The 26,786-nt window shown below is 38.4% G+C and overlaps 1 protein-coding gene across 1 annotated transcript in view; it reads right to left on the bottom strand.

Moving 5' to 3' along the window:
• Positions 1 to 824: 824 nt before the first annotated feature.
• Positions 825 to 26,786, bottom strand: part of Caps2 (calcyphosine 2) — a 38,507-nt gene continuing 12,545 nt past the window's right edge. The window contains 11 exon segments of the mRNA XM_052753369.1: positions 825 to 1,730; positions 5,422 to 5,518; positions 8,180 to 8,305; positions 12,300 to 12,454; positions 14,425 to 14,501; positions 15,379 to 15,497; positions 19,125 to 19,218; positions 19,305 to 19,400; positions 20,106 to 20,180; positions 23,260 to 23,379; positions 25,474 to 25,540. Coding sequence (XP_052609329.1) covers positions 1,555 to 1,730; positions 5,422 to 5,518; positions 8,180 to 8,305; positions 12,300 to 12,454; positions 14,425 to 14,501; positions 15,379 to 15,497; positions 19,125 to 19,218; positions 19,305 to 19,400; positions 20,106 to 20,180; positions 23,260 to 23,379; positions 25,474 to 25,540 — 1,202 coding nt within the window. The 3' untranslated portion in view covers positions 825 to 1,554.

The following is a 26,786-nucleotide window of genomic DNA, read 5'->3' as shown; positions in this document are numbered from 1 at the left end:
TTACCTATCTTTACCCTGTAATGCTGGGGTTATGAATATCCTGTGACTGCTCCATCTTGTGAACATCTAGTCTTTCCATTAAAATACAATTCAAAATCCCTAGATTATATCCCTGTTTTTCTGAACATTCTGTAAAAAGAAATGTACAAGAATAGAGACAGTGCAATCAATACATTTCTGGTCAATGAAGTCATTATGGTGAACTGTTAGAATGATTCTATACCACATCAGGCAAGTAACTGGCAAATATCTAGCTAATTATAAAATCCATTTGTTACCCAATTCATGGAACAAAATCACAAGGTAAAACATCTTAAAGTTAATAAAAGGTATTTCAGAATCTTAAAGACTGTTGGGAATAGGGTACACCAGGTGTTAATGTTTGAATGTTTGAAAATGTCACTTCCTTCAATACTCTTCTACTAAATTGTATACTAAGTAATTTTACTATGTCAATGTCTAAGAAGAATGTTGGCAGTGAAGCTAATCAAATCAGAATGATAGGTGATAGAAAGGTAGACAGATGATAGACAGACAGACAGACAGACAAACAGATAGATAGATAGATAAAAAGGAAGACAGATAAAAACTAACCATGAAAAACTTATACTTCTCATTGGTAAGTTTCTCGTATGACTTCTTCCATGTTCTTTCTCCTAAAGTGTTAATTAGCATTGGTAATATAGACATGAAACTAACAACAATTTAAAAGTTTCATATCCATCATCCCAATGCTCAGGACATTCCATGCATGGAAAAGTGAAGAATGCAATTTAGAAAGAATGAGTATAGAACTGGAAGACATTAAATACACCATATTAAGAAGAAAACAATCTGACTGTTTATTATACCAAAAGAGGTGCCTAGAATAATATCATATCTCCATTCTGTGGCACAAAATATGCTTTTACACTTTGTCTTATTGTTGAATTATCCTTGAATTTTTCATTTAATAGTCTAAGGAAATATTTCTACATTCCAATATTTTCTACATTTTATTTATATATAAGTACCATTTGTATACAGATAATATGACAATTAAAGTAAAAAATACAGTGTAATTTTTCCCATTGAACAAAGAGCAGTATGTAATTTTGAAGACAAAAATAAATATGACAAGTCTTTTTAAACAAACACTAAGGGATAAACACCAACCACTCAAAATATAATGCACAGAAAAGACCTACAATCATACAGATTTAGACATTGCTTTTGTATATACATTAATAACTTGATTACTATATACAAGTCCTCACATAGTTTAATGAGGGTGTTACTTTTCTATTAAGGTTAATTTTTAACTACTTTTCTAAAATATAAGGATAAGGAGTAACACAAAAGATCTGTCTTTATAAACATTTGGACAGGTAAGCACATGTGCTCACAAACACATATCCACATCTACTTCTAAGTAAGTCTTACCAGACTCAACTATTTTTGAAAAAAAAAATTAAAAACCTTAGAAAAAGTATATTACAAGTTAATCACATTTGATATAAAATTCACCTTTTCTATAAAATACTTGGTCCGTTCAGGCTGTGCACTATTAAAAAACTAAATTCCCCATGGAGTACGTAAGATGCTAACAAAATCTTCATCATCTGTTATCCCTATACTTAGGCCTTCATAGTAATCTTCAAATTCACCATATGAAACTTCATCAGGCTTGCTGCAGGCATCTCTTAATGTCTCTAGAAAAGATGATTTGATTTCCTCCTCTGTTAAATGCCCTGCAGGAAGAGGACGAACTGTGAAATATTTTCCATAAAAGTTCAGCAAGGTGACGGATGATGATAAAGGGATACTTATTCATCTTATGAAATAATTTCAGCAATTTAAAATCGTATGCCAAACTTCTAATTTATTTAAACATGAAGCAGAATTCATTTCTCTCATAATCAGCCTATCGTCTCCCCTTCTTTCTTTCATACATTGATCTATTCTCAAGCTTTTAGCACAGAGCGTAGAAAAAAGGAAAATATTCATAATAGTAAACGGATTTAAGGATGAAACGTTACAGAAAATGGTCAGATAATATCCAAAATAAAATGAACAAAAGTATGTGTTAACAAAGCAAAAACAATGGCAGTGGGTAATCTATGATCTTTAAAATGGCCTTCAAAACTATTTTTAAGTCAGAGGGCTCAGTGACCAAGGATACTTGCTGCTCTTCTAGTGAACCCAAGCTTGGGCCCAGCACCCACATTGTGTGGCTCACAGTGGCCTGTAACTCCAGCTCCATGTGATCTGACACCATTTTCTGGCCTCAGTGGGTACCCACACCCCCAAGAACAGACACAAACACACATACGCATATGTAAAAATAAACTCAAGAAAGACATGCCGCCGTCATTTAAAAATGTACATGATAAATAGGAAGAAAATGATTATTTATTAAAATGAAAGCAGTTTGGATGGAAAAGGGATGGATATTGTGCTATGTAAAGATAATACTATGTGAAAAAGTAGATTTGTGGTTGTTAGTCAAAGCTAAGTCTAATGTATAGGGAAACAAATTTTAACATAAATTCTCTAATTAAAACAAATTTTACTTAAACTTATGCCTCAAATACCAAGAATTGTATACCTTCTTAAAACCACCCACCTAGAAAATACCCATCTCCCATTATCCATGACTGAATTTTCTTTCATTGCTCTGATTTAATTGTTACAAAATTAAACATTGGATTTCTATCATTAATGAAAACCTGTATTTGGGATTTCCCACTTCTATTAAAGCATTTTTTTCTCTAACAGATTACTTAAGCAGAGAGAGAGAGAGAGAGAGAGAGAGAGAGAGAGAGAGAGAGAGAGAGAGAGAGAGAGAGAGAGAATATTTTCTACAACTTAAATTAAACTGTGAAGCCAAGCATCATGCAGGAGGCAGAGGCAGAGGGGAGCCAGGAGCAGGAGACTGTCCTGGTCTACACAGCAAGATCCTGTTTCAAAAAGGAGGGAGAAGAGGAGGAAGAAGAAAATGGAATAGTGGACAACTTTTATCCCAGAAATTGTCATGTAAATATATTACAATTCATAATGAAATATAAAGATAGGATTTTCTTTGTTCTATTAAAGTATCGCTGGGTTTTCTCTTTTAGGCACATGCAGCCTGCTTAGCTTCCTCTCCTTATTTTGAATGCAAAGACAAAGCAAGTCATCCCTGGAAGGAGCCAAGGCTTACACAACAAGAGTGAACCCCAACTCAATCTCTGGCCCATAATAGAAGTAAAGCTGTCCGAGCAAAGTCAATTGAGATTATTAGTCACAAAGACAAGAGAAAAGATAAATGATATTGAATTCACCTAATTTTGAAATAAGGAAACTCTCTTTTGCACTTGTGTTAGGTATGACTAACTAAATAGAAAGATGTGGGGGTAGTATGCCCAGGATGGCCTTGTCCTTCTGATCCTCCTGCCTCCCGCTCCTGAGTGTTACAAGCATATGACACAAGCGTAGTGTATTCACAACTGGACTCAAGCTCAAGACATCACACACATTACGCAAGCACTCTACCAACTTTATTACTGAAAGAAATGAAGGTGGGGCTGAAGAGATGGCTCAGTGGTTAAGAGCACTGGCTGCTCTCCCAGAGGACCCGGGTTCAATTCCCAGCACCCACACAGCAGCTCACAACTGTCTCTAACTCCAGTTCCAAGGGATCTGACACCTTCATACCAATGCACATAAAATAAAGTTAAATAAATTATTAAAAAAAAGAAATGAAGGTAACTATAATGTATCCTTGTTAATATAAAATATAAAAAATTAAATTCCAAAAAATAGTCTTCCATATTCACCTTATGTAACTATCCAGAAAAGGGAGTCAAAATACTCATAAACAAATTCATAAGTGGACAGGGTGTGGAGGTAAACACCAAAATCCCAACACTTACAAAAGTGGAGTTAACTGAGAGTCTGGCCATGCTCCAATGATTCTACGGCAACACAAACTGAACTTGGTATATTATTTTCTTTTTTTTTGGGGGGGGGGGAGAGGGTGGGTCTAGAAGAAATGGGAATCAAGTATGATCAGGATACATTGTATGAAATTCCCAAGTAATTAATAAAAATATTATGTTGGGGGAAAATGTGAGTCTGGGGGCTTTCAAGGGCAGCCTGGGTCACATGGCAAGACCCTGTCTCCAAACAAAACTAGAGAATATTCAATAAGTAATGAAAATATTTTACCTCTGTATTAGAGAAATTCAAATGAAGTTAAGACCAGGGAGTTGAACAAAAATAATTCTGCAATAAAAGGCAGTATAATCTAGTGTGGAACTAGCTATCATTGCAACAGCATTTGGAAGTGCCAGTTGATATTGGAAATGTGGATAGCCTAGATAAGTCTAGGTATTGGTATCATATGAGGGAATCAGAAGAAAAGGAACCTAAGGAGTCACAGACAATGTATGGTTCCTTAGACGCACATAAATAATTAGAAATTAAAAGTCCACCAATAAGAGAATAACTGTCCACATTGCAATGTATTGATTATTAGGAGAATAATACTTGGCAAATAAAAATAAACATTTCAGTGTGGATTTACATGGAAATAGCTCCAAAATACACTGTTGAGTGAAGAGCAAATTACAGAACAGTACCTCTAATACAGCTTTCAAGTCAGAAAAAAATCTGCAAACTGTTAGCAAAGTATGAGCTATGAAAAACCATAGAGTAAGGTCTGAAAGATATGTCACATAGTTACAAGGTTTATTCTTTTGAAGAAAAAAAATGAAATGAAGGAAGTTTCTGTGGCCAAGCATTGTGATAAGTTGCAGTCACAAATCAACTACACAAAAGGATAAGAAATATAATAGGAAATGTATCTTTAAAATTACTTTAGGAAATTCATTATACACCCCCTCCTATTTTTGAGGCAAAAATCTCACTACATAGCCCAAGCTAGCCTCAAATTTGCACACCCCATACTTCTCCCTCCCTAAGTGCTGATTATAGGTGTGTCCAGCCACTCTTGGACTTTAACAGATTTTAACAGCTGGATTTTAACAGACACATAGGTGCCACTGTATGTATAATCCCACCCCTGGATAAAGAGATAAATCCTCTTCAGTCCTCAAGGATGGTTAACTGTATCAGAAGATACAATAATCCTATCAGGGAGCCTAACAGAGGTTTTTACCAAATCTCTTTTAAACTGCAATTCCTTACCCATTGCAAGCGAGAGATGAGTGTTCTATCTTGATTGTAAGTGTCAAAGAAATCAGTAAGTACAGACAATAGACCTAAGAATTTTTAAATGAAGAAGGGAAAGCGGCCCTAAAGCCATTGTCTCCAATAAAATTTGTTCTAGTTCCTTCCTTAACAGCCCCAGCTGATGTTTCCGATTTAGCATAATTTAAAGAAGACACTTTTATTAACAAGCATAGTAGAAATCAAATGTACTTGGCATGCAGTAGTTACCTGAGATCACACGGGGGTGCTTCTTGGCACAGTAACACTTTCTTATGTCTATAACAGACACAATGCCCGTTTTGTTGAAGTCCAGTTTCATGAAGACCTAAAGAAAGACAGGGTTTCCCTCTGTGAAATCATTAGGCTTGAGAAGCTATTGTGCAGTCAATGGTTTCTGAACTGTGAACAGGCATTTTGAAGGAACTAAACATGTGCTTGGAAAAAAAAAAAGCATCATATACACAGGAGGGAGGAGACTAAAGCAAAAACCAGGAAACCCTCACTCAAGCATTTCATGTGTTCAGTGTCTAGCATCCTGACCTGCAGAAAACAGTCAATCCCACTGTCCTACCCTGGTTCTGCTGGGAACCTAACTGTCTGGTCAAAGCCCTTGGTAACTTTCAGCTCCAGGACTCGTGAAACTGATAAATGACCCAAACGAAAAGCTGGGAAGTTATTTGAAGGGTGTTTTTTTTGTCTATTTGTTTGTGTTTTAGTTCAAAAGTGAAACTACAAACTCCGTATCCAAAGAACGAGTGAACAGATGAAATGTTTATTTCTCAACACTGCCTTTCCAATTACTGGTTCACTTACTGTTCTTCCAACTCAATGCAACGCTGCATATCAAAAATACTAAGAAAGAAACCAGATACACAGAACACCAATCTGTCCACAGCGGAAGCCTGTGTTTGCCAGGAGTCCAAACCAGGAGTATCTTCATTCACTTACAATAGTTAATTCACTGCAGCCTTGTACCGGCTTTAGATTCAATTGTGCCCCAAATTCCTTTCCTGAATCCTAATACTTAGCTGCCTCAGAATAGGGCTGTGTGCAGAGAAACAGTCCTTAAGGAAGTAATTAAGATGAAATGGAAGCATTAGGGTAGGCCCCAGTCCAGGGATCAGTATTCCTTTAACAAAGGACAACACAATGCATAGGGGACAGCTATGGGATAGTAGTGAAAACAGCCACCTGCAGACCACAGAGCGACCTCAGAAGAAGCCAAGCATCCCCGCCCTGTTTGGATTTCTATTCTACAAACTATGAGAAAATAATTTGTAGATAGGCCAGTCTGATACTCAAATTTATTATCATGGTATGCAAAGAACAATTAAGTCCAAAGTTATGGATGGGTAATAATCTCGCTTTACTTAATGGTCTTAGCACATCTCTTGGTCAGTAAAGGTAGAGTGTAGCTTGAGTTTCCCTGCCTGGCCCACAGTCAGGACAAATCTCTCTCACCTGCCAGTCCCACAGCCATCAGACCCGACCAAGTAAACACAGAGACTTATATTGGTTACAAACTGTATGGCCGTGGCAGGCTTCTTGCTAACTGTTCTTACAGCTTAAATTAATCCATTTCCATTAATCTATACCTTGCCACGTGGCTCGTGGCTTACCGGTATCTTCACATTCTGTTTCTCATCGTGGCGGCTGGCAGTGTCTCTCTGACTCAGCCTTCCACTTCCCAGCTTTATTCTCCTCCTTGTCCCGCCTACACTTCCTGCCTAGCCAATGGCCAATCAGTGATTTATTTATTGACCAATCAGCAACACATTTGCCATACAGAACATCCCAAGAGAGCTTTAGTTTTTCCACGTCAGACTGATACTCGTTATAATTACTTATCCTACTCTACATAGAATAGCTTTTTGTAAATATAATATATATACATATTGTATTAAATACATACACAAAAGAAAACTATACAACTCAAAATTATACTCTAGACATGTCTACTAGAACTGAGTTAATCTATATTTTCTATTTAAAAAAATTAGGGATCTACGTGTATGTGATGTGCATTGTGTGTGCATGTATGCGTGTGTGCAATATAAACATGCAGGGTGTCAGTCCTTACATCACACCTTGTTTGAGACAGGGTCTCTTTGTTGTTCGCTAAAGCATATCGACGCTAGTCAACTATGAGCCTCATGGAGTTTCCTACCTGTGCTTTTCATTCTGCCGTAAGAGCACTGGGATTACAAACATACGCTACCACGTCTAGGTTCACTACAAATCTAAGTTCTAGGTTTGAACTCAGGTCCTACACTTGCACTAGAGACATTTTACCCAATGGTCTGTGTCTCCAGCCCCAGGACTCTAATTCCAACTTAATATGACCTTGGTTATTTTCATTTTAACACTTGGCATGTGTATCATAAAAAGCACAGAAACACTTTTAGTCATCCCCTTAAAATAATGCATGTTGAGCGCTGATACCTGAATAGTTGTGATTTCTGTGAATGGAACCATCACTTTCAATCCTAAAATAATCTATGTTGAGTACTGATACCTGAATGGTTGTGATTTCTATGAATGGAACCATCACTTTCAATCTTAAAATAATCTATGTTGAGCACTGATACCTGAATGGTTGTGATTTCTATGAATGGAACCATCACTTTCAGTCTTTCCACTAGTTCTCTGTGGGAGGAGAGCAAGTGAGGCTTAGGATTTTACATAGCAATGTAGTTGGATAACTAGGAATTTACAGATGCCAATAATTTATGAAGAGAACTCAATCTGAGATTTTCTTTTTCTTTCATCAAACCTTCTCTAAGACATTATACACATAGGATTTTATTTTATTCTGGGTAGACTTGTACAAATATATGTAAGCTTGCTTACTTTTAGTCTTACTAAGCCCAGTGTGCATGACAGCTAAAGTGATATAACATGTTTTCATTGACGACCCATCAATGATGCTAACCAATGGATCTAACAGTTTAGTAAAAGTAATAGTTTGAGATCAGTTAACAGTTACCTTTTGAACAAATGATTTCCTATATTCATTCATTTCACCAAAAATGGCACGTTTGAAGTCTCCATAATCAACCTTGTTCTTGCCAGGGCCATTGCCTTGCAGAATTAGCCAGGAAGACTCAAAGTCCTAGAAATTCCCACAGAAATCGCCGTTATATCTTTCAATTATGTAAGTCACAACAAGATCAGAGTCATATTTTGTTAGATCATCTGTGGTCCTAGACAAGGTGGCCTACTTAGTAAAAAAAAAAAAAAAATCAGAAAGTTACAGATAAACCTAGTAGAACAACTGTGGAAGGAATTCTGGGGTGAAGACTTATGCAAGGTCCAGGGCCTGTTCTGACTGTTCTGAATGAGTGAGAACTCACAATAGATCCTTTTTAAAAGTACGTGATTTGAGGGCAAGGAATTGCTGAAGGTTGAACCTAGGACCTCGTGCATACCATCAAACACTGACCTACGTCCTAAGGGTCTTATCATGATCTTTTTTGCTGATAAACAATAGTATATGTTGGAAGCATAACATGATATCTCAATGTACATAAATGATGTAGAAAGAACAAGCCAGACTAAATGCTATCTCTGTCATTTCAAATATTTGACATTATTGTAGTGAGAATATTTAAATTCTGTTTTAGCTATTTTTAAACACACAGTACATTATCCTTGACATTATTCACCCCGCTGTTCAATAAATAAAACTCATCCTCTTATCCAAATGCAAATTTATGTCATCTGGTCAAGCTCTCCCTTTCTCTCGATACTTTACACTCCCCACCATTTACCTTTCAGTGTCTTTATATATAAAGTGTAGTGGTCGTTGTGCACTGGGTCTTGGATGTATTTTATTCTCCGTTTTTAAATTATATCTGTGGCAATTTGAAAGCCTGCTCAGGTTCTGAAATACTACTTAGACACTAAGACTATTAATGGAGGTTCTCCTGGTCTTGGGAGCAGAGAAAGTTTGAATGACTTCCAAACTATTCCCAGATTTACACTAAGCAGTACAATTCTAACTAAACACCTTATGTTTGTTTGCTCACTGCCGCTCCCATGTGCTTCTTGGGGAGAGGTGCTATTTAATACAGTGTTCTAGTCAGTGATCTTGATAACAAAAGAAAGCATAGCATTCCTTTATTAAATCTCAGATAGATATATTTTCAATGCTTCTATCAAGTTGTTAGCTTTGAATGAAAGTGTCAATAACACACCCACCTTGGCAAATAAGTACGCAAAAAGTATTCTCGTCCACTTCCTAGCATTTACAAATAAAACTGTAATTAGAAAACTAAGATCCAAATTACCCTGCCTCCCCTCAGCAGCCACTGATCTATACAGTTTTTGCATTTGAAAATGCTTCATACATTACAAAGAAAATATGTATATACACATTGAGTTCAAACTGAGTTGAAGTTTAACATTTATAAATCATGAGTAAAATGGAGGAGAGGAGACAAATGTGTTCACTTAACTCAAAGAATACCAGACTTAAAAGGACTTCTCAAGGCTCAGAAGAAATGTTTTCAAGAATTAAGCAGTGCAACATAAGTGGAAAAAACATGCATATGACTATGTCTACATATGATTCAGAATGGACACTAATTCAGATGGAATTTCAACTTCATTGATAGTACTTCTATATATAAACTTGGCTCTTTGTAGAGCATATCACTTTTAATTTAAAATCAAAGAGAATTATTATGTCTTTTCATAGATAGGTTCTACTTCTACAGTGAGACCCAGGCTGGTGATTCTTATATCTGATTCTCCCATGCCCCTGCATGCACTTATGATTGCATGAGCATATATATTGTATGGGTAATACAAGAAGGAGCAAAACAAGAATATTAGTTAAAATATGTGAGATGATTGGACATGTAGATCAATGGTAGCAAACTTACTTTGCATGTATGAGACTCTGGGCCAATTTCAAGCACCAGAAAAAATTAATTAATAGATTAAGTTTATAATAAAACAAGATATATGAGAAAGGATGAGACACATTCTTATGTTATCTTGCTTAGCAATTGTGGTAGTTTGAATGAGAATAGCCCCCATAGACTCATATATTTGAATGCTTGATTCCCAGTTTGTGGAACTGTTTTGGAAGGATTAGGAGGTGTGGCTTGTTGGAGGAGATGTGTCACTGGTGGTAGGCTTTGAGGTTTCAAAAGACCATGCCATTCCCACTTAGCTCTCTTGCTCTGCCTCATGATTATCGTGTCAACATGTAGGATCTCTACTGTTCCAGTGACATGTCTGCCTGCCTGCTGCCATGCTCCATACCATAAGGACCACGGACTCTAACATTCTGGGGGAACTAAGAGCCTTCAATTTAGATGCTTTCTTTCATAAATTGCCTTGATCATGGAGTTTTTGTCACAGCACTAGAAAAGAAACTAAGACAGAAGTCTTAGGCAACTACACTCTTATTCACTAGCTATTAACATTTCATAAACAAATACAGAAGCATCCAGGTAATATAGTACTTTCCCATATACACAGGGCCAGATTATCTGGACACCAGTCCTCTATCAGCTATAGGTTACTTGTTTGTTTAGCAAAAACATACCAAAGAATTCTAACTTCCTATTATTGTTTTATTTTTTTCATCTATGAAAGAAAGATGTGAAGGTGGATGGCCCCTGGGTTATTATCACTAGACAGGCAACAAGATTAAATGTCATCATCACAACCAACCAAAAGACAATTATGTCACAACAGTGATATGCAATGTCACACTGACACAGAATTTTATACTTGATAAAGCAAATTCCCATGTAATTTTTTTTATTTGAACTCCCATGCCTCCCTAAAAATAGCAATTGTCTCAGAATTGCTCAGGCGGAGCCTATCAACGAAAGTCAAAACACTTGAGTAATATTACCCAGCTAAGTGACTCTCTTTTCTGGATAGTTACATAGGGTGAATAAGGAAAACTGTTTTTTTTAATTTAATTTTTGTACTTTATATTAACAAAGACACATTATAATTACCTTTGTTTCTTATCATTAATAAATATTGTATGTGTTGGGGCCTTGGCTTGGTTGGCAGAGTGCTTGCCTAATTACAGAAACATATATTATGTGACAAGACAATTTTTTCAGCAAAAGAGAAAAATGCAAAAGAATCTTGTATATGAAATACTTGATCTGAATCATTTGTGTACTTTTAACATACAAGCAAAATTTCCCAGTACAGAACACAAGGCTTTCACAGACCAGATTTAATCTCTCCCACTCTTTTATCTAATTGCTCAAGCTATGAACTATCAGTTCCACGCTTGCTATACCAGATTCAGTTCAAGGTGCTAAAGAGCAGGAGCCATAGTCACCCTGGCCCCCATCCAGATGGGACCTGCCATTTTATAGACAGGCAGACATAAAGTGCCATGAAGAAAAAAAAAAGTGGAAGCTGATATCGAACTGATTGGAGAGCAGTTGGTATAGAGCTCCTCTGTAAAGAAGCTGTGTCCTAAATGATGAGAAAAAAAATCTAGCACACACAGATCTAGTGCAAGATCGTTCACATCAGAGTGAAGAGTGTGGAGGAAATGAGCCCCTGAGGCTTGGGCTTGAGCCACAATTCATTGCCTGGAACACACTTCTCCTTTCCACGAAATGACCATTGTCTGAGCCATGCTCCCCTCTTTATGGAAGATCCACTGTCCACCTCTGCTCTTCCCTATGCTCGTCCAGTTCATTCTTCCTCATTATTCCAAAACCCAACTTGTAAGCATCCACTTCCCAGAATCTTGTCATGGTCTTCCCTCTCCTTCCTGCTCACTTGGCTTAGAACTGAGGACCACCACACATGTTCCCAAAGCATCCTCTATTTGATGCAGGTATGAAGTTAACCATTTTCTTCATTTAAAGATTACAAGAACGGAGAATATGTCATCTCAGAGGCTAGCACATGCCTGGCTACTAAACACTTCACAAATAAATGGTCAAGGAATCAATGTCAAAATTCTAAAAATCAATGGGACTTGCTGCCTGGTGGCTTAACACTGACAGGAAGGCATTAAAAAGGAAACAAATGAGCTATTAAAATCTCATCAGAAAAGTGAGCAAGGCCATGCAAGAGTACACCCACAGCAGAAAATGGTGTGTGGTACATACCTGTTCAGATACTTCTAAGTGAAAGGCTCTCAGAGCTCGCTGAAAATCTGCCTTTTCTAAGAGTCCACTTCCTTCCTTGTCCACGTGTTGAAAGTATTTTCCCAATCCAGTCAAAATACGAGCACCTCTCTTGTGGAGTTGTTCTTTTAGTTTATCTGTTTGATAACAAGAGACACGGAAACAAACTAATTGCTTCTGTGCACGAAGCTATCAAAATGCAGTTGTTTCTCTTTTGAGAAAATTATTTGGCAATAATGAAGATAAGGCATGTGAATATTCAAGGGAAACATGCATTGGGCTGACAGAGACTTTGGAAAGTGGAATGTTTTTAGTCAAGACAACAGTATCAGATACAACCTTATGTTTATAATATGCCAGAACTACAGCGCCACTGTGTGGTCAAAGTGTTACATTTTACGAACAGGAAAATAAAGTTTCTCTTTACTCAGAACAATTGAAATGTTACAAAGAAAATCTTAGTTTCTCTTGTTTAGACCCCTTTATCTAACTACCCGATATCTTCACTGACTTTATTTACATAACTGAATTACGAAATTGATGCCAGGCAACTCTCTCTCTCTCTCTCTCTCTCTCTCTCTCTCTCTCTCTCTCTCTCTCTCTCTCTCTCTCTCTCTCTCTCTCTTCTTTTGGTTTTTATTTGTTTTTTGTTTTTTGAGACAGGGTTTCTTTGTGTAGCTTTGGCCATCCTGGAACCGCTACTCTCTTTCTTAATGTGGATGCCTTATCTTGAATAATATCTCAAGATTCATAAAATTCTACAAGTATGTGTTGACTTCTGTGATGAATTGTTTTATACCTTTCTCCCTTCTCAACTATGAAATCCAACAAAGGAATTGTTTATTACAGCTAGTATGCTGCACTAGTTATACGACAAGGCCTCAGAAGTTTATAAAAAATGTTTGAGTGCCCCACGCCTACCCACATCTGGTTTGCTCCCTGGAGACATTAAGGAGACATCACCCTCACTGAGAGGTGAAGAAAGAGTTGCCAAGGATTGACACAAAGTTGCATGTCTACTCAACAGCAGGGTCTATTCACAGACATCAGAACACATTCAATAGAACATGAGACATACAGTCAAACACTAAACCAGGAGTCCCTTCAGGACATCATCTGAGGCATACAACAAGTATATGATGGGTCATGCCTGTGATCCAAGAACTCTGGAGTGAAGGTAAAGGACTGCCATGAGTTCCAGGCCAGCCTGGTCTGTACAGTGAGCATCAACCCACCTGAGCTAAGTGTGAGGAGCCTTTCTGTGTGTGTGTGTGTGTATTTGTGTGTATGTATGTACATATGTATATCACATATATCATATATATGTATACACCATGGCCCAAGGACATGGGTTGGTGAATAAAGGTAGCCACCAATCCTGATGACCTAAGTTTGAGTTGCAGGAAAGAACTGACTCCTGCAAGTTGTCATCTTACTTCACTCCTGTGCTGTACTACACATGTCCACACACAGAAACACATACATATACAAGTAAATATACTTAAAACTTTTTTTAAATTCAGTTTCATACTTTATTTAGCTTATAATCAAAACCCATAGTATCTAAAATTTCTAAAATTATTGTTATAATTTACATGCTCTTTACTTAGTATGATTAATACAGAAAAATCATGAATTTTAATAATTATTTTATTAATTAGTTATGTATATATTTGTGTGTGTCAAGATATATTTTATTAACTATTTATGTATATATAATTTTGGTCTGTGTGTGGGTACAGGCACACACGCTTATGGGTGATCACAGAGGTTAAGAGAGGGCATGAGATCCCCCAGAGGTGGGAGTTACAGAGGGTTGTGCACTACTCGATGTGGGTGTTGTGAGCCAAACTTGGATCCTCTGGAGTAGCAGCAAGCTCATCTACGTGGTTAGTCATCTGTCCAGCCCCATAAAAGATATTAGATATTATATATATTACATATAATAAAAATATATGCTTTTTAGAAAATATATGTGTACTTCCTAAAAAAATAAGAATTATAAATCAAAGTCCATAAAATATGGCAGTATCAAGAATACTGTTTTAACTGATAACAAAGAAACGAGTTGAAAACTATAAACAGTACTTGAGAATGGAGACAATACCCTGAATGGCCTGCAGCACCAGCCGATCCTGAGCTTCCTGACTGGCTGTGCCCTCCTCATCTTCCTCAGAGACAGTTCTGCAAGTGAGAAGAGACAACCTAAGCTGCGCTTCCCCACTCCAGACCCAAAGACGCTCTCAAAAGACACAAAGGCATGCCGCTAGAGCAATCCCAACCTCTGCCCACTGCCTTTGATTTTATGGAGAATTATCTAGAGCTATAAAAGGATCACGATCTTTGATGATATTAACTTTTATAACTGCTTTAATGTTTTCAAATACTTAACTGAAACTATTCATTTTAAAAGCAGTTGTCGCTTGCAAAGTATGAACTGTAAAAATGCTTTTAAAGCCCCCAAAATACACTAATAAATAACAAATATTCTTAAGCTAGATTGTAGACTGTGTTCCCTCAATATATATATATATATATATATATATATATATATATAAATTATTAGCATTTTAATCATATTTAGGGTAAAAAAACATTCAACAAAAGAGTGTGTATTTCTATTATTTAAAACAACCCTTGATGTCATTATTTATTCATAGCACTTTTCACTATGTAGTCAATCAATGAATAGTACCACCATAGGGACCATGACTTTTCACGTGATAAAAGGCATCACACCAGCAATGTAGGAAACAGTTATAAAGATGGACTGGTACTCTGTCTTTTAAAGCACCACTTTGATGGCATCTAGTAAAATAGCAAAGACAAATGAATAAATTATTTTATTATAAAATAAAACAATTTTAAAATTTTAATTGTCATAATTGTTCCCAAACACGGAGTTTGATTATAATACAGGACATAAAGTAGATACGCATAGCTATTATTTGTAAATACAAACCTTAACTTTAGCCTGAGTACTTTGCAATAGAAACTCCTTTTAAGATACAAACTATAGCGATTTCACTTATTTTCAAAATGACAAATGCATTTGACTTACTTCAGAGAACTCAAAGCTATTTGATCAATATTTGTAATTCGAAGTCTAAATAATATATTTTCCTTTATGCTCTTTGGAAGGCTAGGATGATCACAGCTCAAAAATGTCAAAGTTGCACCCTGAGGAAATGAACAGACAGATTTTTTTAAAGCTAGAAGGTATCCAAAGTTAAAATACAACTCATTCTGATTGAAGAGATTTAATTTTTATTATAGTTGCCAGGATATTCTAATAGTGGCCAAAATAAAGTAGATTTAAAGAATACTTACGGACTACATGGATCCAGCTAATACTATAGAAAAATGAACTAATTTGAAAAAAGAAAAAACCTAACACAGTACACTTCTATACAATCATCCACATGACTAAAGGAGACTTCATCTATTAAATAAGAGCCATGGGAAATATGACATGAGTTCCACTGAATGTGTGGCAGTCCCTGTGGTGGTTAGTTTTGTCAACATGACATGAAGCAGAATCACCTAGGAAGGGAGTCTCAATGCAGGACTGTCTATTTTAGGCTTACCAGCGAGCATGGGGTTGGGGCAGGGGGACTATCTTTATAACATTGAGTTGGGAAGACCCATCCACTGTGGGTGGCATCATTCCCTGGACAGGGGATCCTGGAATGTCTAGGACTGGAGACAGCAACTTGAGCATGTGTGCATTAGTTCATTGCTCACTGCTCTTGGCTATGGATGTGACATGACAGACTGTTTCAATTTCCTGCCGCCTCTGACTTTTCTGTGATGATGACTGTAACCTGGAATTGTGAACTAAATAAACCTTTTCTCCCTTCTGTTGCTTTCATCATGATATTTTATCCCAGTAACAGAGAGGGGGGAAAAGAAACTAATACAAACCCCAACTTTAGAACTAGAGCTCTTGGTTCACAGAAAGATGCCATGTGGAATGGGGAACTCTGGTAGACTGATCACACTCTTGCGCCTGCTCTTTCAATAATACATATCACAAAACTACAAAACCAAATTTTAACCTAATTAGAGCATCAGTTTCAATGACAAAATTCCAACTAAAAATTCTCGACCCAAATTACAGAATTACTATTCTAATTTCAGAGTTGGTCTCACACACATGTGACCAATGTGTGGACAAATGCAAACTCAATAAAAGAGTCTTCATTCTTCCTATAAGGGAAAAGAAGGGGCCAGGCCATGGTGGTGCACTCCTTTAATTCCAGCACTCGGGAGGCAGAGGCAGGCGGATCTCTGTGAGTTCGAGGCCAGCCTGGTCTACAGAGTGAGTTCCAGGAAAGGCTCCAAAGCTACACAAAAGAAACCCTGTCTCAAATAAATAAATAAATAAATAAATAAATAGCCAGGCGATGGTGGCGCACGCCTTTAATCCCAGCACTCGGGAGGCAGAGCCAGGCGGATCTCTGTGAGTTCGAGGCCAGCCTGGTCTCCAAAGCGAGTTCCAGGAAAGGCGCAAAGCTACACAGAGAAACCCTGTCTCGAAAAACCAAAAAAAAAAAATATATAAATAAATAAATAAATAAATAATAAAATAATAAAATAAGACAATAAGAGTAAGGGAAGTGTTTTCCCTTCCTCCTTCTTGGATAGATACTTAAAAAAAACTTAATAACTGTGATGTAGGCACTTTCTTCTCCCTTTAGGGCACATATAACTTCTTTTGAAAGCTAGATACCTATTGTTAGCTTTATGACCAAGCAAAGTCTTTCCCCAGGACCATAAACTATCCCAGGAAAGAGAAATGTCAAGAGAAAGACAACACTCCAAAACTGCTATTGTATATAAAGCTGCTGAGATAGTCTTTCAAAATGTGTCCTGTAAACACAAAGTTCACACCTGAGGGTGACGCTTCCTTCCTCCCTCCCTTCCTTCTTGCCTCTGTTTACCCCCCTTTCTCCACTCATAACTCCTTTCTACTTCCTTTCTTCCTCACTTTCATGGAATTGAATTCCCACATTTGGTTCATATGAAGGGGGAGGGTAAGCATAGATCAGCAGCTACACTAATTGCCAACAACAGCAGCTCAGAAGTGGTAGTAACTGTCACCTTCAGTAGACAGTAAGCACGCTATCTTCAGAATGCACAGAAGGGGTCGGAACTGACCTCCTCTAGACATCAGGAGACAGGTATGAATGCCATGGGCATGGTGTATTTAACCCAAGACTAAGAGATCTAGCATTTCCTCCTCCTTTCCTCCTTCCCAACTTGGTCATCACATCTTAGTGGTTGTATCCCTAAGGATTTATTTTCTAACTACCTCTGTAGCCACTGCTCTTTCTAATCAAGTAATATTGTAATATTTGGTTGGAATATAGCCATAGAGTGGGGATGAATGAAAGTAGACTCGGGCTGGGGAGATAGTCCAGTTGGCACAGCATTTAATCTTGCAAGCAGTCGTGAAAGGATCAAATTCCAGAACCCATGTGAAAAATTCAGGACTTGGTAGGACATACACACACCATGAGTTCCCTCCTTCATTAATATCCATCCAGCTCATGCCTGCCTTATGTGCCTGGTCTTCAAACAATTCCACACGATGAAATCAGAGAGATATGTCTAAATTACAGATCGGATCATATAGCCTCTCCATTCTACCCACATCCTCTTTTCAGTGACTCCCTGATATATTACATATTGCTCTTTAATATCAAGCTACTTTTTTATTTAGTTGGGGGAGGGGTGGAGTACAGGTACTTGTGTGTGGAAGTCAGGGGACATCCTTAGATAGCATACCATATGTACTATCCACCTTTTTTAAATAAGATGGACCTGTCTCTGTCACCCCAGCACTGAGACTACAAGGGTGGGCTATCAAGTCCTGAATTTTTAACATGGGTTCTGGAATTTGATCCCAGGTCCTCCTGTTTGCAGGTCTGAACACTCTGCCAACTGAGCTATCCCCCAGCACAAGTCCCCTTTCTACCATCCACACTCTACGCCTGTATCCAACCAGACTGACCTACTTTCACCTCTCCAGATAATCCATGTACTTTCTTGCTTTTGTTCTTTGCACGTGTTCCTCTCTGCCTCGAAGCCTTTTCTGTACCCTCACCTAGTCCTTAACTCAGCCCAGATGGCACTTTCTCTAGGAGCTCTTACAGTTTATACAGTCGGGTCCAGTGTTTCTCCACTCTGGCTCCTATCTAACTGGTTCCCATTACACTCCAAGTGCCACAAAGCAAAGCATGGCTCTAACGTACCCGGTATTCTATCTCCAATGTTCAAAATGTGAACATATATAAGTGTTATATGAATGAATGGTACAGAGAACGTTTCATTGTAATGTATGTAAATTTAATGATCTAATGGTTCAGCACACTGGGGAATATGGGAGAGTCACAAAAATAAAGGCTATCACGGTCACAGCTCCAGAGGACCATGCCATGCTACAGAGAAAAATCAAGTACCTCCTGAGGTGGAGCATTGCTCCCAGTGCTCCTGAGGTAGTCACTTACCCAGAACGGGCCTTCTACAGAGAGCTTCAAGAATACCCAGAGACAAGCTCTCTTGGCAACAGTCTCCATTAAGGAACAATGTGTGGATGTTTACGGAAAATAAATACTATGCTTAAGATTATGATCAGGATTTAAATGGGAGGCAGAACCTTCATGGGAAGTATCAACCACTCACCATTTACACAAATGTCTCTGCTCAGGAAAATAAACTGGACCCGCACCCTCGTTCCACACCAGAGAGATGCACATAGTACAACACAAGGCGCTAAGTGCCAGCACACACACACGAACTTACAGTGTAGAAGTCACCAAGCCGATACTGCTTTCCCTGTCTTCGTCCACACTGATGACTATAAATGCCTTTTTTAATAAAAGGAAGCACATTTGTTCTAGAAGTTAAGCAACAACAAAATGAAGTCATCTGGTTCTTCTTGGGAGCAATTCTCTAGCATTCTTACAGGGTTTCAGAGCATACCTGTTTTTCCCGAACTTTCGATATTCATACACGGTTAGGGACTGGTCATGGGTAAAGAAAAACCCAATCAATTCTCTGCAGGCATCACGTCCATTTCTAGAAAAAAAACAATGTCAATGATTTTAAAATACAGTGGTTTTTTAAAATTACATAATAAACTAAGATCATACATCACAAGTGGCAATAATGTAAGTCCCTTGAATGTGTGGCAGTGAGTAAGGGTCATATAGGTTTATGGGAAATATACTATAGTTTGCAGAAAGCCCCATTTGAGTTAGATTTGGATAAAGAAAAAGACATAAGCTTAACAGTGGTGAGCGTCCAGCTCTGTCACAACACAGGATGCTAATGGCAGACACTTAATTAAGATAAGGCAGAAGGCTTTAAGAATGCTGAGTTTGCAAAATTTACAAGATTGAAGTAAAAAAAATTAAAAGCCATCTTCCCTGTCATTGGCTCTATCAGTAATCTGCTAACTCAAACTATTAAAACTAAAGTAACCATCAGATATAAAAATTAACTTCGAAATGGTTTAGAAATGTCTATTAGTAATACACTTATTTATCCAATCTTTTAAAAAAAAAACTTAAGATCAATTTTTAAATACTCTTACTTAAAATACTTATCATATAGTGTCTTATTGTATATAACAATAATAGGTAATGCTTAAAATTATATAACCCAAAAATTCACATTTTTCAGTATTAGTATAAATTTATCTACTCTTGACATTTCTATGAAAGAAGAGAATATATTATTACAATCACAGAAGTAAAAAAAAATTAATAAAGTGGCAGTTACCTTGATAAGACCCTCCCATCAAATTCTACTTTCTGAGAAAGGTCATTCTCTGTTAATGTGGAGGTGGTTCTCACCCTGTCAAAATACATTTTGTAAGTCATTGTTTCAGAGCAATTGCAATTGATACAAATGACAAGGGTACCAAAGGGCTATGGCAATATTTTGAAATGGCACAGATTAAAAATGAAAATGAAAATTCAAAAACGTGATTATCTAAAGACACAAAAGGCATAGTGCCCCGAGCCACTGTCGTCCCCTTCTATTCCCTTTCTCTTCCTTTGCTGTTACACCCTTACTGGACAGTCTAGGCTGGCTTGGCACGTGCTGCAGCTGCAGACCTGAGCCTGCACACCAGCTCAAACCATTTCCAACCCTGTTCTTATGCCTTCCTCCCAGCATAGAGCTTGGTTTCTTGCAATTATGACCAACAAAAGCAGTTTTGCCAATAAACTCATAGGAAAGCTTCTTGTCCTTATGAGATGGGAGGATGGGCAGAGTTTCTTGCAAATGGAACATTAAGGGGAATACCATGACAGAGGCCGCTATGGCCCAGAGCTGCAGCACCACTGAGCCATAGGACCAAAAACAACATGTGCCTCCTTCCAAGCAGCTCAGTGACTACACAAGGAGACAAATCCTGGCACACTGAGCCCTATCCGTCAGATTTTCTGTAACAGGCAGCTGATACTATTCCTCACTGAAACAATGGAGGGAAAGAGTGCTAGATGAATGAACCACATCAGGCTCTGGATATATCAACGATATGTCATCATACTCTATAGAGAGCATTGCTGACCTTCTAAAGGCTCCTAGCCCTAAAAGTCTTTGAAATAGGAAGCAAAACACAAACGCGTACCCTTTCATACCCTATACTTAATGGTGTCCTTTATCTTAAGAGATGAGAGTCAATGATGTGCCCTTACTGTTCATCTAGTTTTATGAAAACTGCAGGAATAGTGAAATAGCAATGTATGATAGTAATAATGTGGGCAGCATTCATTGGGAACAGGCAAAGCTTTGCCTCTGTAGTGTCCAGGTCCCACAGAATGGAAGCTGGAGATAGGAACCAACCAACAGCCTGCTAACCCAGCGAGAGTTTGGGAACACGGGGAGGAGCCCTGCAGGCTGCATCATCTCAATACAGTGTAAGCCACTGGAACTAATGAAGTCATCCATCGTTCACTATGTTCCTGGAACGACTTTAAATGCTGGGAAAGTAGCAGCAGCAGTACCGGCTACCATTTATTGAGGACTTTGTAGACACTAGTCACTATTGAGTCACTTTAATATGCAGTGGTTTATTTAATGCTTGCAATAAAATTTAAGAGTAAAATACTGAGGTAAGCACTATTATCCCCGTTTAATAAATGTATTTATCATGGAAGACAGGCTAAGTAGTTGCTTACAGCTACAGGAGCATGTGACAGGTCTGGAAAACAAATTACTTCCTAGTGGTGAACAAAGGTGAGATAATCGCATTAGGGAGCCTGGAGCCATCACAGAAGGACACAAGCAAATACATACTTATACTATGAAATGCAGAGTGCAACATGAGGTCCCAGGTACCCAGGAAGTTTCACAAATGCTTCTCTAGATAAGTTCTGAATCAGTTCAAAAAGAAGAATTAAGCACAGTGAAGCACATTAACTGAAGATGACTGCTATCACTGACAAAGTTGGTGGAAAGCACAGTCTGGGCATGCAACAACAGGCTAAGCGTGGGACACTAGAATGACACAGACTAACGGCTTCTTTTCACTGATGAAAAGCCTGTGACGCCTGATACAAGGATGAAATGTATGCATCTGCAGGAAGCTGACTCCAGAGAAAAGAGAAGACAGGGCTCGCTATGCATGCCGATCCTACTGCCTACTTATAAAGCAAGGTTCCTTTTCTCTTCCCCTCCTCCTCCTCCTCCTCCTCCTTCTTCTCCTCCCCTCCTCCTCCTCCTTCTTATTCTCCTCCTCCTCCTCCTCCTCCTCCTCCTTCTCATCTCCTCCTCCTCCTCCTCCTTCTTCTCCCCCTCTTGGGAAAACAAGAGTGGGAAGCCATGGATCTAAAAATCCTAATGGATAGGCACCATGGGATTTTCTGAACTGGACTGACTTTAAACAAGCTGTATGTATTTGTTATGAAGCAATACTTAGACAGGTGCAAGAAAACAGATGAGAACTGAAAAACAGGCTACAAACCATCTGTGCACTTATAACAACTTGACACACAATATAGTAAAATTAAAACTCAGGGTGATATTTACTCTCAAGTGGGTTCAGATTTCTTAAGAGAAGACGCAAAGGATACCGACAATCCAAGAACAGATTGGACAATTTGTCAAACTCCACATGAGGACATCTGGATGAACAATGCGCACGTGAAAATTAATCAGCATCATTAGTCTCCAGTGAAATGCAAAATAAAAGCACCAATACACATTCAGTAGGAGAAAGACAATTAAAAAGACAGGCAACACCAAGTGCTGGTAAAGAAGTACAGCAATTACAATCAGACCATGCATCCTGCCTCCGGGGTTACTATTTGACAGTATCTTGGAGAGCTGAATGTGGGCATGCTAAATAGTCCGGAAAGACTAAGTATTCCCTCAGCATAACGGAGTATGTGTGTTTACCAGGAGGCATGCACAAGCAAGTTCACAGCAGTATGATTCTTAAGTCACTGAGCACATTAAGCATCTGCAAATGGTAAGCTGTGCTATATTCATATGATGGGATGATGGGCAGCAATGATAAAAACAACTACAAAGGACAACATGGATGCCACTCCTAAAGATGATGTTAAGGAAAAGGCATCAGGCAAACTTCATTGAGAGTCTTTATAAAACATCACATTAGATTGATAATGATGATTATGAGGAAGAAGAGGAAAGCCGGACAAACAGATAAATAGGATTACAGGAAAAATAGCTAGACACAGGGCTAGAGAGGTGGATCAGCTGTTAAGGGCATGTATCTTCTCTTCTAAATTATAAATGTAAAACTTGGAATGCAAGGAAGATAGAATAAAAAATTTTAGGAGACAGCATTGAGGTCTGAAATTCCTAAACTTTTACTTCTCTTTATATGGTTTTAAAAACATGCAAATGCATTCAGTAAAGCACAGAAATATATTCTAACAATGCATCATGAAGCTTTTCTTACTTCGTTTCATGTAGAGTTCGTCTCCTAACTCGAAGTGGCACCCTCTCTGAGTCTGGAGGGACATGAGAACTCTCTTGTTCCTCAGTGTTTAAACTTTGTTCTGGATCGCTGATGACAGCCCTGAGTAGGAAGACACAAAACCTGATGTCTGGCATGACAAAATGTGTGCTCCCTTATTTCCGAGCAGTTGGAAAATGTCAGACACCAGATGGCAATTTGTCCCATTGTCATAATAATATTTGTCATATACGAGTGTACTTGATTATCAAAATACTGTCCATGAAAGGTGAATACAGTTATTTGCATTTTCATCCAAAAAGAATGTAAGAAACTCCGAAGGGAAACAAGAGCTTCGCGTCTTTCTCTTAGTACTCTTCACTCGCTGGTTTCTGGTAACACTGGGAGAAATGATGGTAAAGAAAATTTGCTTCAGTTTTCTTCCTGTTTCTGTAAAAGCACTAATCAAAGGCAACTTGGGGAGGAAAGGATTAATTTCATCTTGCACTTTACATTTCATTACTGAGGGGAGCCAAAGCAGGAGCTTGAAGCAGAATCCAAGAGGAAGGATGCTCACTAGTCTTCTCCCAGGCCCTGGTTGTCAACTTGACATGCCTAGGAAGAAGGAACCTCCAATGAAGAATTGTTTCTATCAGACTGGTCTGTGGGCATGTTTGTGGAGGCATTTTCTTGATTGTTAACTGACGCAAGAGGACCTAGCTCTCTGTGATTGGTACCATCCTTAGGCAGGTATCCTGGGCTGTGATTGAACCTAGGAGATGCGGAATTCATGGATCACAGCTAAAGACTCGAGATGAACAAGAGCTGAGAATAAAGGCTACAAAGAGAACAGCCAAGTGCGGCGAGCAGAAAGCCAAGCAGATCAGAGAACATTGCTTCCGAAAGGTGCAAGGTCTCCGTGGAGACAGACACTGCTCATGGGCCAAGAAGATGAGAACTGAGAAGCCCCTTTATCTAGTGTCGTGACATCACCACTTTTCTTATGAAAAGAAAAAGACATCTTGCAGACTGTGACCTCACAGAACTTGCTGGCACTTACGAAGTATATGGAAGACCCTAAGTTCAATCTCTTGCACCAAATGCAAAAAACAAACAAAAAAAAAGGAATATGCTAATCAGATGTGGATAGCCACCAAACCAAACATGTTTTTGTCACCCTATAATTTATCACTGTATGTATATTTCATACAGTTTTCTGAGGGATTTAAAAATTACTGACAGTTACTTTCACAGTTCTCAACTCTACACCACCCTGGTTACCACAGTGACTCTGTGGGATTTTCATTTCTAATGGACAGATAGGATGCTCGTCACCATTTGGAAACCATAGCAACAGGCTCAGGGGTTAGTGCTGGTTTCAACAAGGTATCTTACTAGTCTCCTTAAATGATAGCACATCTTTGAAAGGTAATTTTCTAAGGTGCTATGACAAAAAGCCAATATCATGTGAAAATCAATATAGATCAGCAGGTAACTCTAAATAGTTCTATGGTGCCCAAAAGCATACATCCCATTAGAAAGTAATTCTAGAAATCTAGTGATTAAATAAAAAAAATGTTGTCTTCTAATTCATATGCAATTCAAATGTCCGTTAAGTTGTCAGGAAATAATTAAGTAGTTTAAATAAAAATATTTAATAAAGACAATCAGTAGAATTTTTAAGTGTGTGTGTGTGTGTGTGTGTGTGTGTGTGTGCGCGTGCGTGTGTTGCACACATGCATGCACATGCATGCATCTGGGCCTGCATGCCTGGGAATACATGATCATGTGGGTGCCAGTGGTCAAACTCTGGTGTTACTCCTCAGGAGCCACCCTTCCTGTTTTTTGAGACAGGGTCTCTGACCAAGTAAGCTAGGCTGGCTGACAAGCAAGGCCCAAGGACCCACCTGTCTCCTCCCCTGCATGGAAATTACAGACACTGGCTACCATGCCTGTCTTTTTCACATTGGTTCTGAGGATTTAAAGTAGGTCCTCAATACTTCATAGACTGAACTGTCTCCCCAGCCTGAATGTTAAGTATTTCTACTCATCTATTTAAAAAAAAAAAAAGTTGCTAAAATGAAAAGAGTGCAGTGAGCAGGAAGTTTGGGAACTAGCAGGTATGCATTGGTTGACAAGCATACAGGTGCTTTGCAAGACAAAGGTATTTAGTGGTCATTTTCAGGACAGAGGACACTTATGAGTGACCAGCTTCACCTGGATAAGTGGTCGATCATCATTTGCTCGGCAACAGTTTGCTTCTTCTTCTCCACGCCACGGTTTCCTGAGAGGATAAAAGAAAAACAACTTTATTGTCCACAAAGCAGAACGGTTAATGCACATTATAAAATATGAATGTTTTGTTCTGATTGTCACCATAAGTATAGATTACTGTTGTTAATGTTAAATTCCAATTAGTCAATTTTTTTAAAAAAAATTTGGTTTTTTCAAGAGAGGATTTCACTATGTAACAGACCTGGCTGTCCAAGGACTTACTTTGTAGACCAGGATGGCCTCTAACTGGCAGAGATCTGCCTGCCTCTGCCTCCCAAGTGCTAGGATTGAAGGCATGTGCCACTACCGCCCAGTTTTATTTTTTTTTTAAGATTTATTTATTGATGTACTTTATGAGTGCTCAATCTGTATGTACATTTGCACGCCAGAAGAGGGCACTGGATCCCATTACAGATGGTTATAAGCCACCATGTGGTTTCTGGGAACTGAACTCAGGACCTCTGGAGGAGCAGCCAGTGCTCTTAACCTCTGAGCCATCTCTCTAGCCCCATTAAATCTTAAATTACCATTTACTAAAAAAGAATGCACTAAAATTTCAGTCGACATCCTGCTCCATTTCCAACAAGCTGCCTTGCATTTCGCTGTCAGAACAAAGGAGGAAAATGTGGCGGCCCTTTTTCCCTATGAGCCCCCTGGTGAGACACCCTGCAAAATCCATCTCAACTAGCTGTAGTGAGATCCTCAACATGAACACACACACACACACACACACACACACACACACACACACGGGGGGGGGGGGGGGATGTTGCCTAAACAAGTCACAGTAGAGAAGACAAACAGAATTGCAGTCATGCAGTTTTCATCACAAACCTAAAGAAAACTGATGAGGTGGTTCAGCAGGCAAAGGCACCTGCTGTCAAGCCTCATGATCTGAGTTCAATCCCTGGGACCCACATGATCAAAGATGAGAGCTGACTCCTGTAAGTTGTCCCTGACGACCAAGGGCTCACTGTGGCATAGGCATGCCCACATACATACATGCTCAAATATATTAACCAATTAACATTAAAAACGCATATCATAGAAAGAATAACAATCTTTGCCCTGCACATAATGAATTAATAATAATAATAATAATTTTTCTTGATTACTGATTGTATTAAGCTATCTTCATAGATGCTTCCTTCTGGATGCAGCATGACTGCTGTACTCATAGACCCAGAGCAGCAAGAGATACTTGCTCAAGATCAAGACAACCAAAATTCTGGCACAGGTGCGAGAAGTGCTCTCCA

Source organism: Peromyscus californicus, unplaced genomic scaffold, assembly GCF_007827085.1.
Source record: "Peromyscus californicus insignis strain IS unplaced genomic scaffold, ASM782708v3 Scaffold_24__1_contigs__length_46423439, whole genome shotgun sequence".
In the NCBI taxonomy this organism is placed as follows: Eukaryota; Metazoa; Chordata; class Mammalia; order Rodentia; family Cricetidae; genus Peromyscus; species Peromyscus californicus.
The sequence above is the reverse complement of the archived record's forward strand: the minus strand, read 5'-3'. Positions and strand labels throughout refer to the sequence as shown.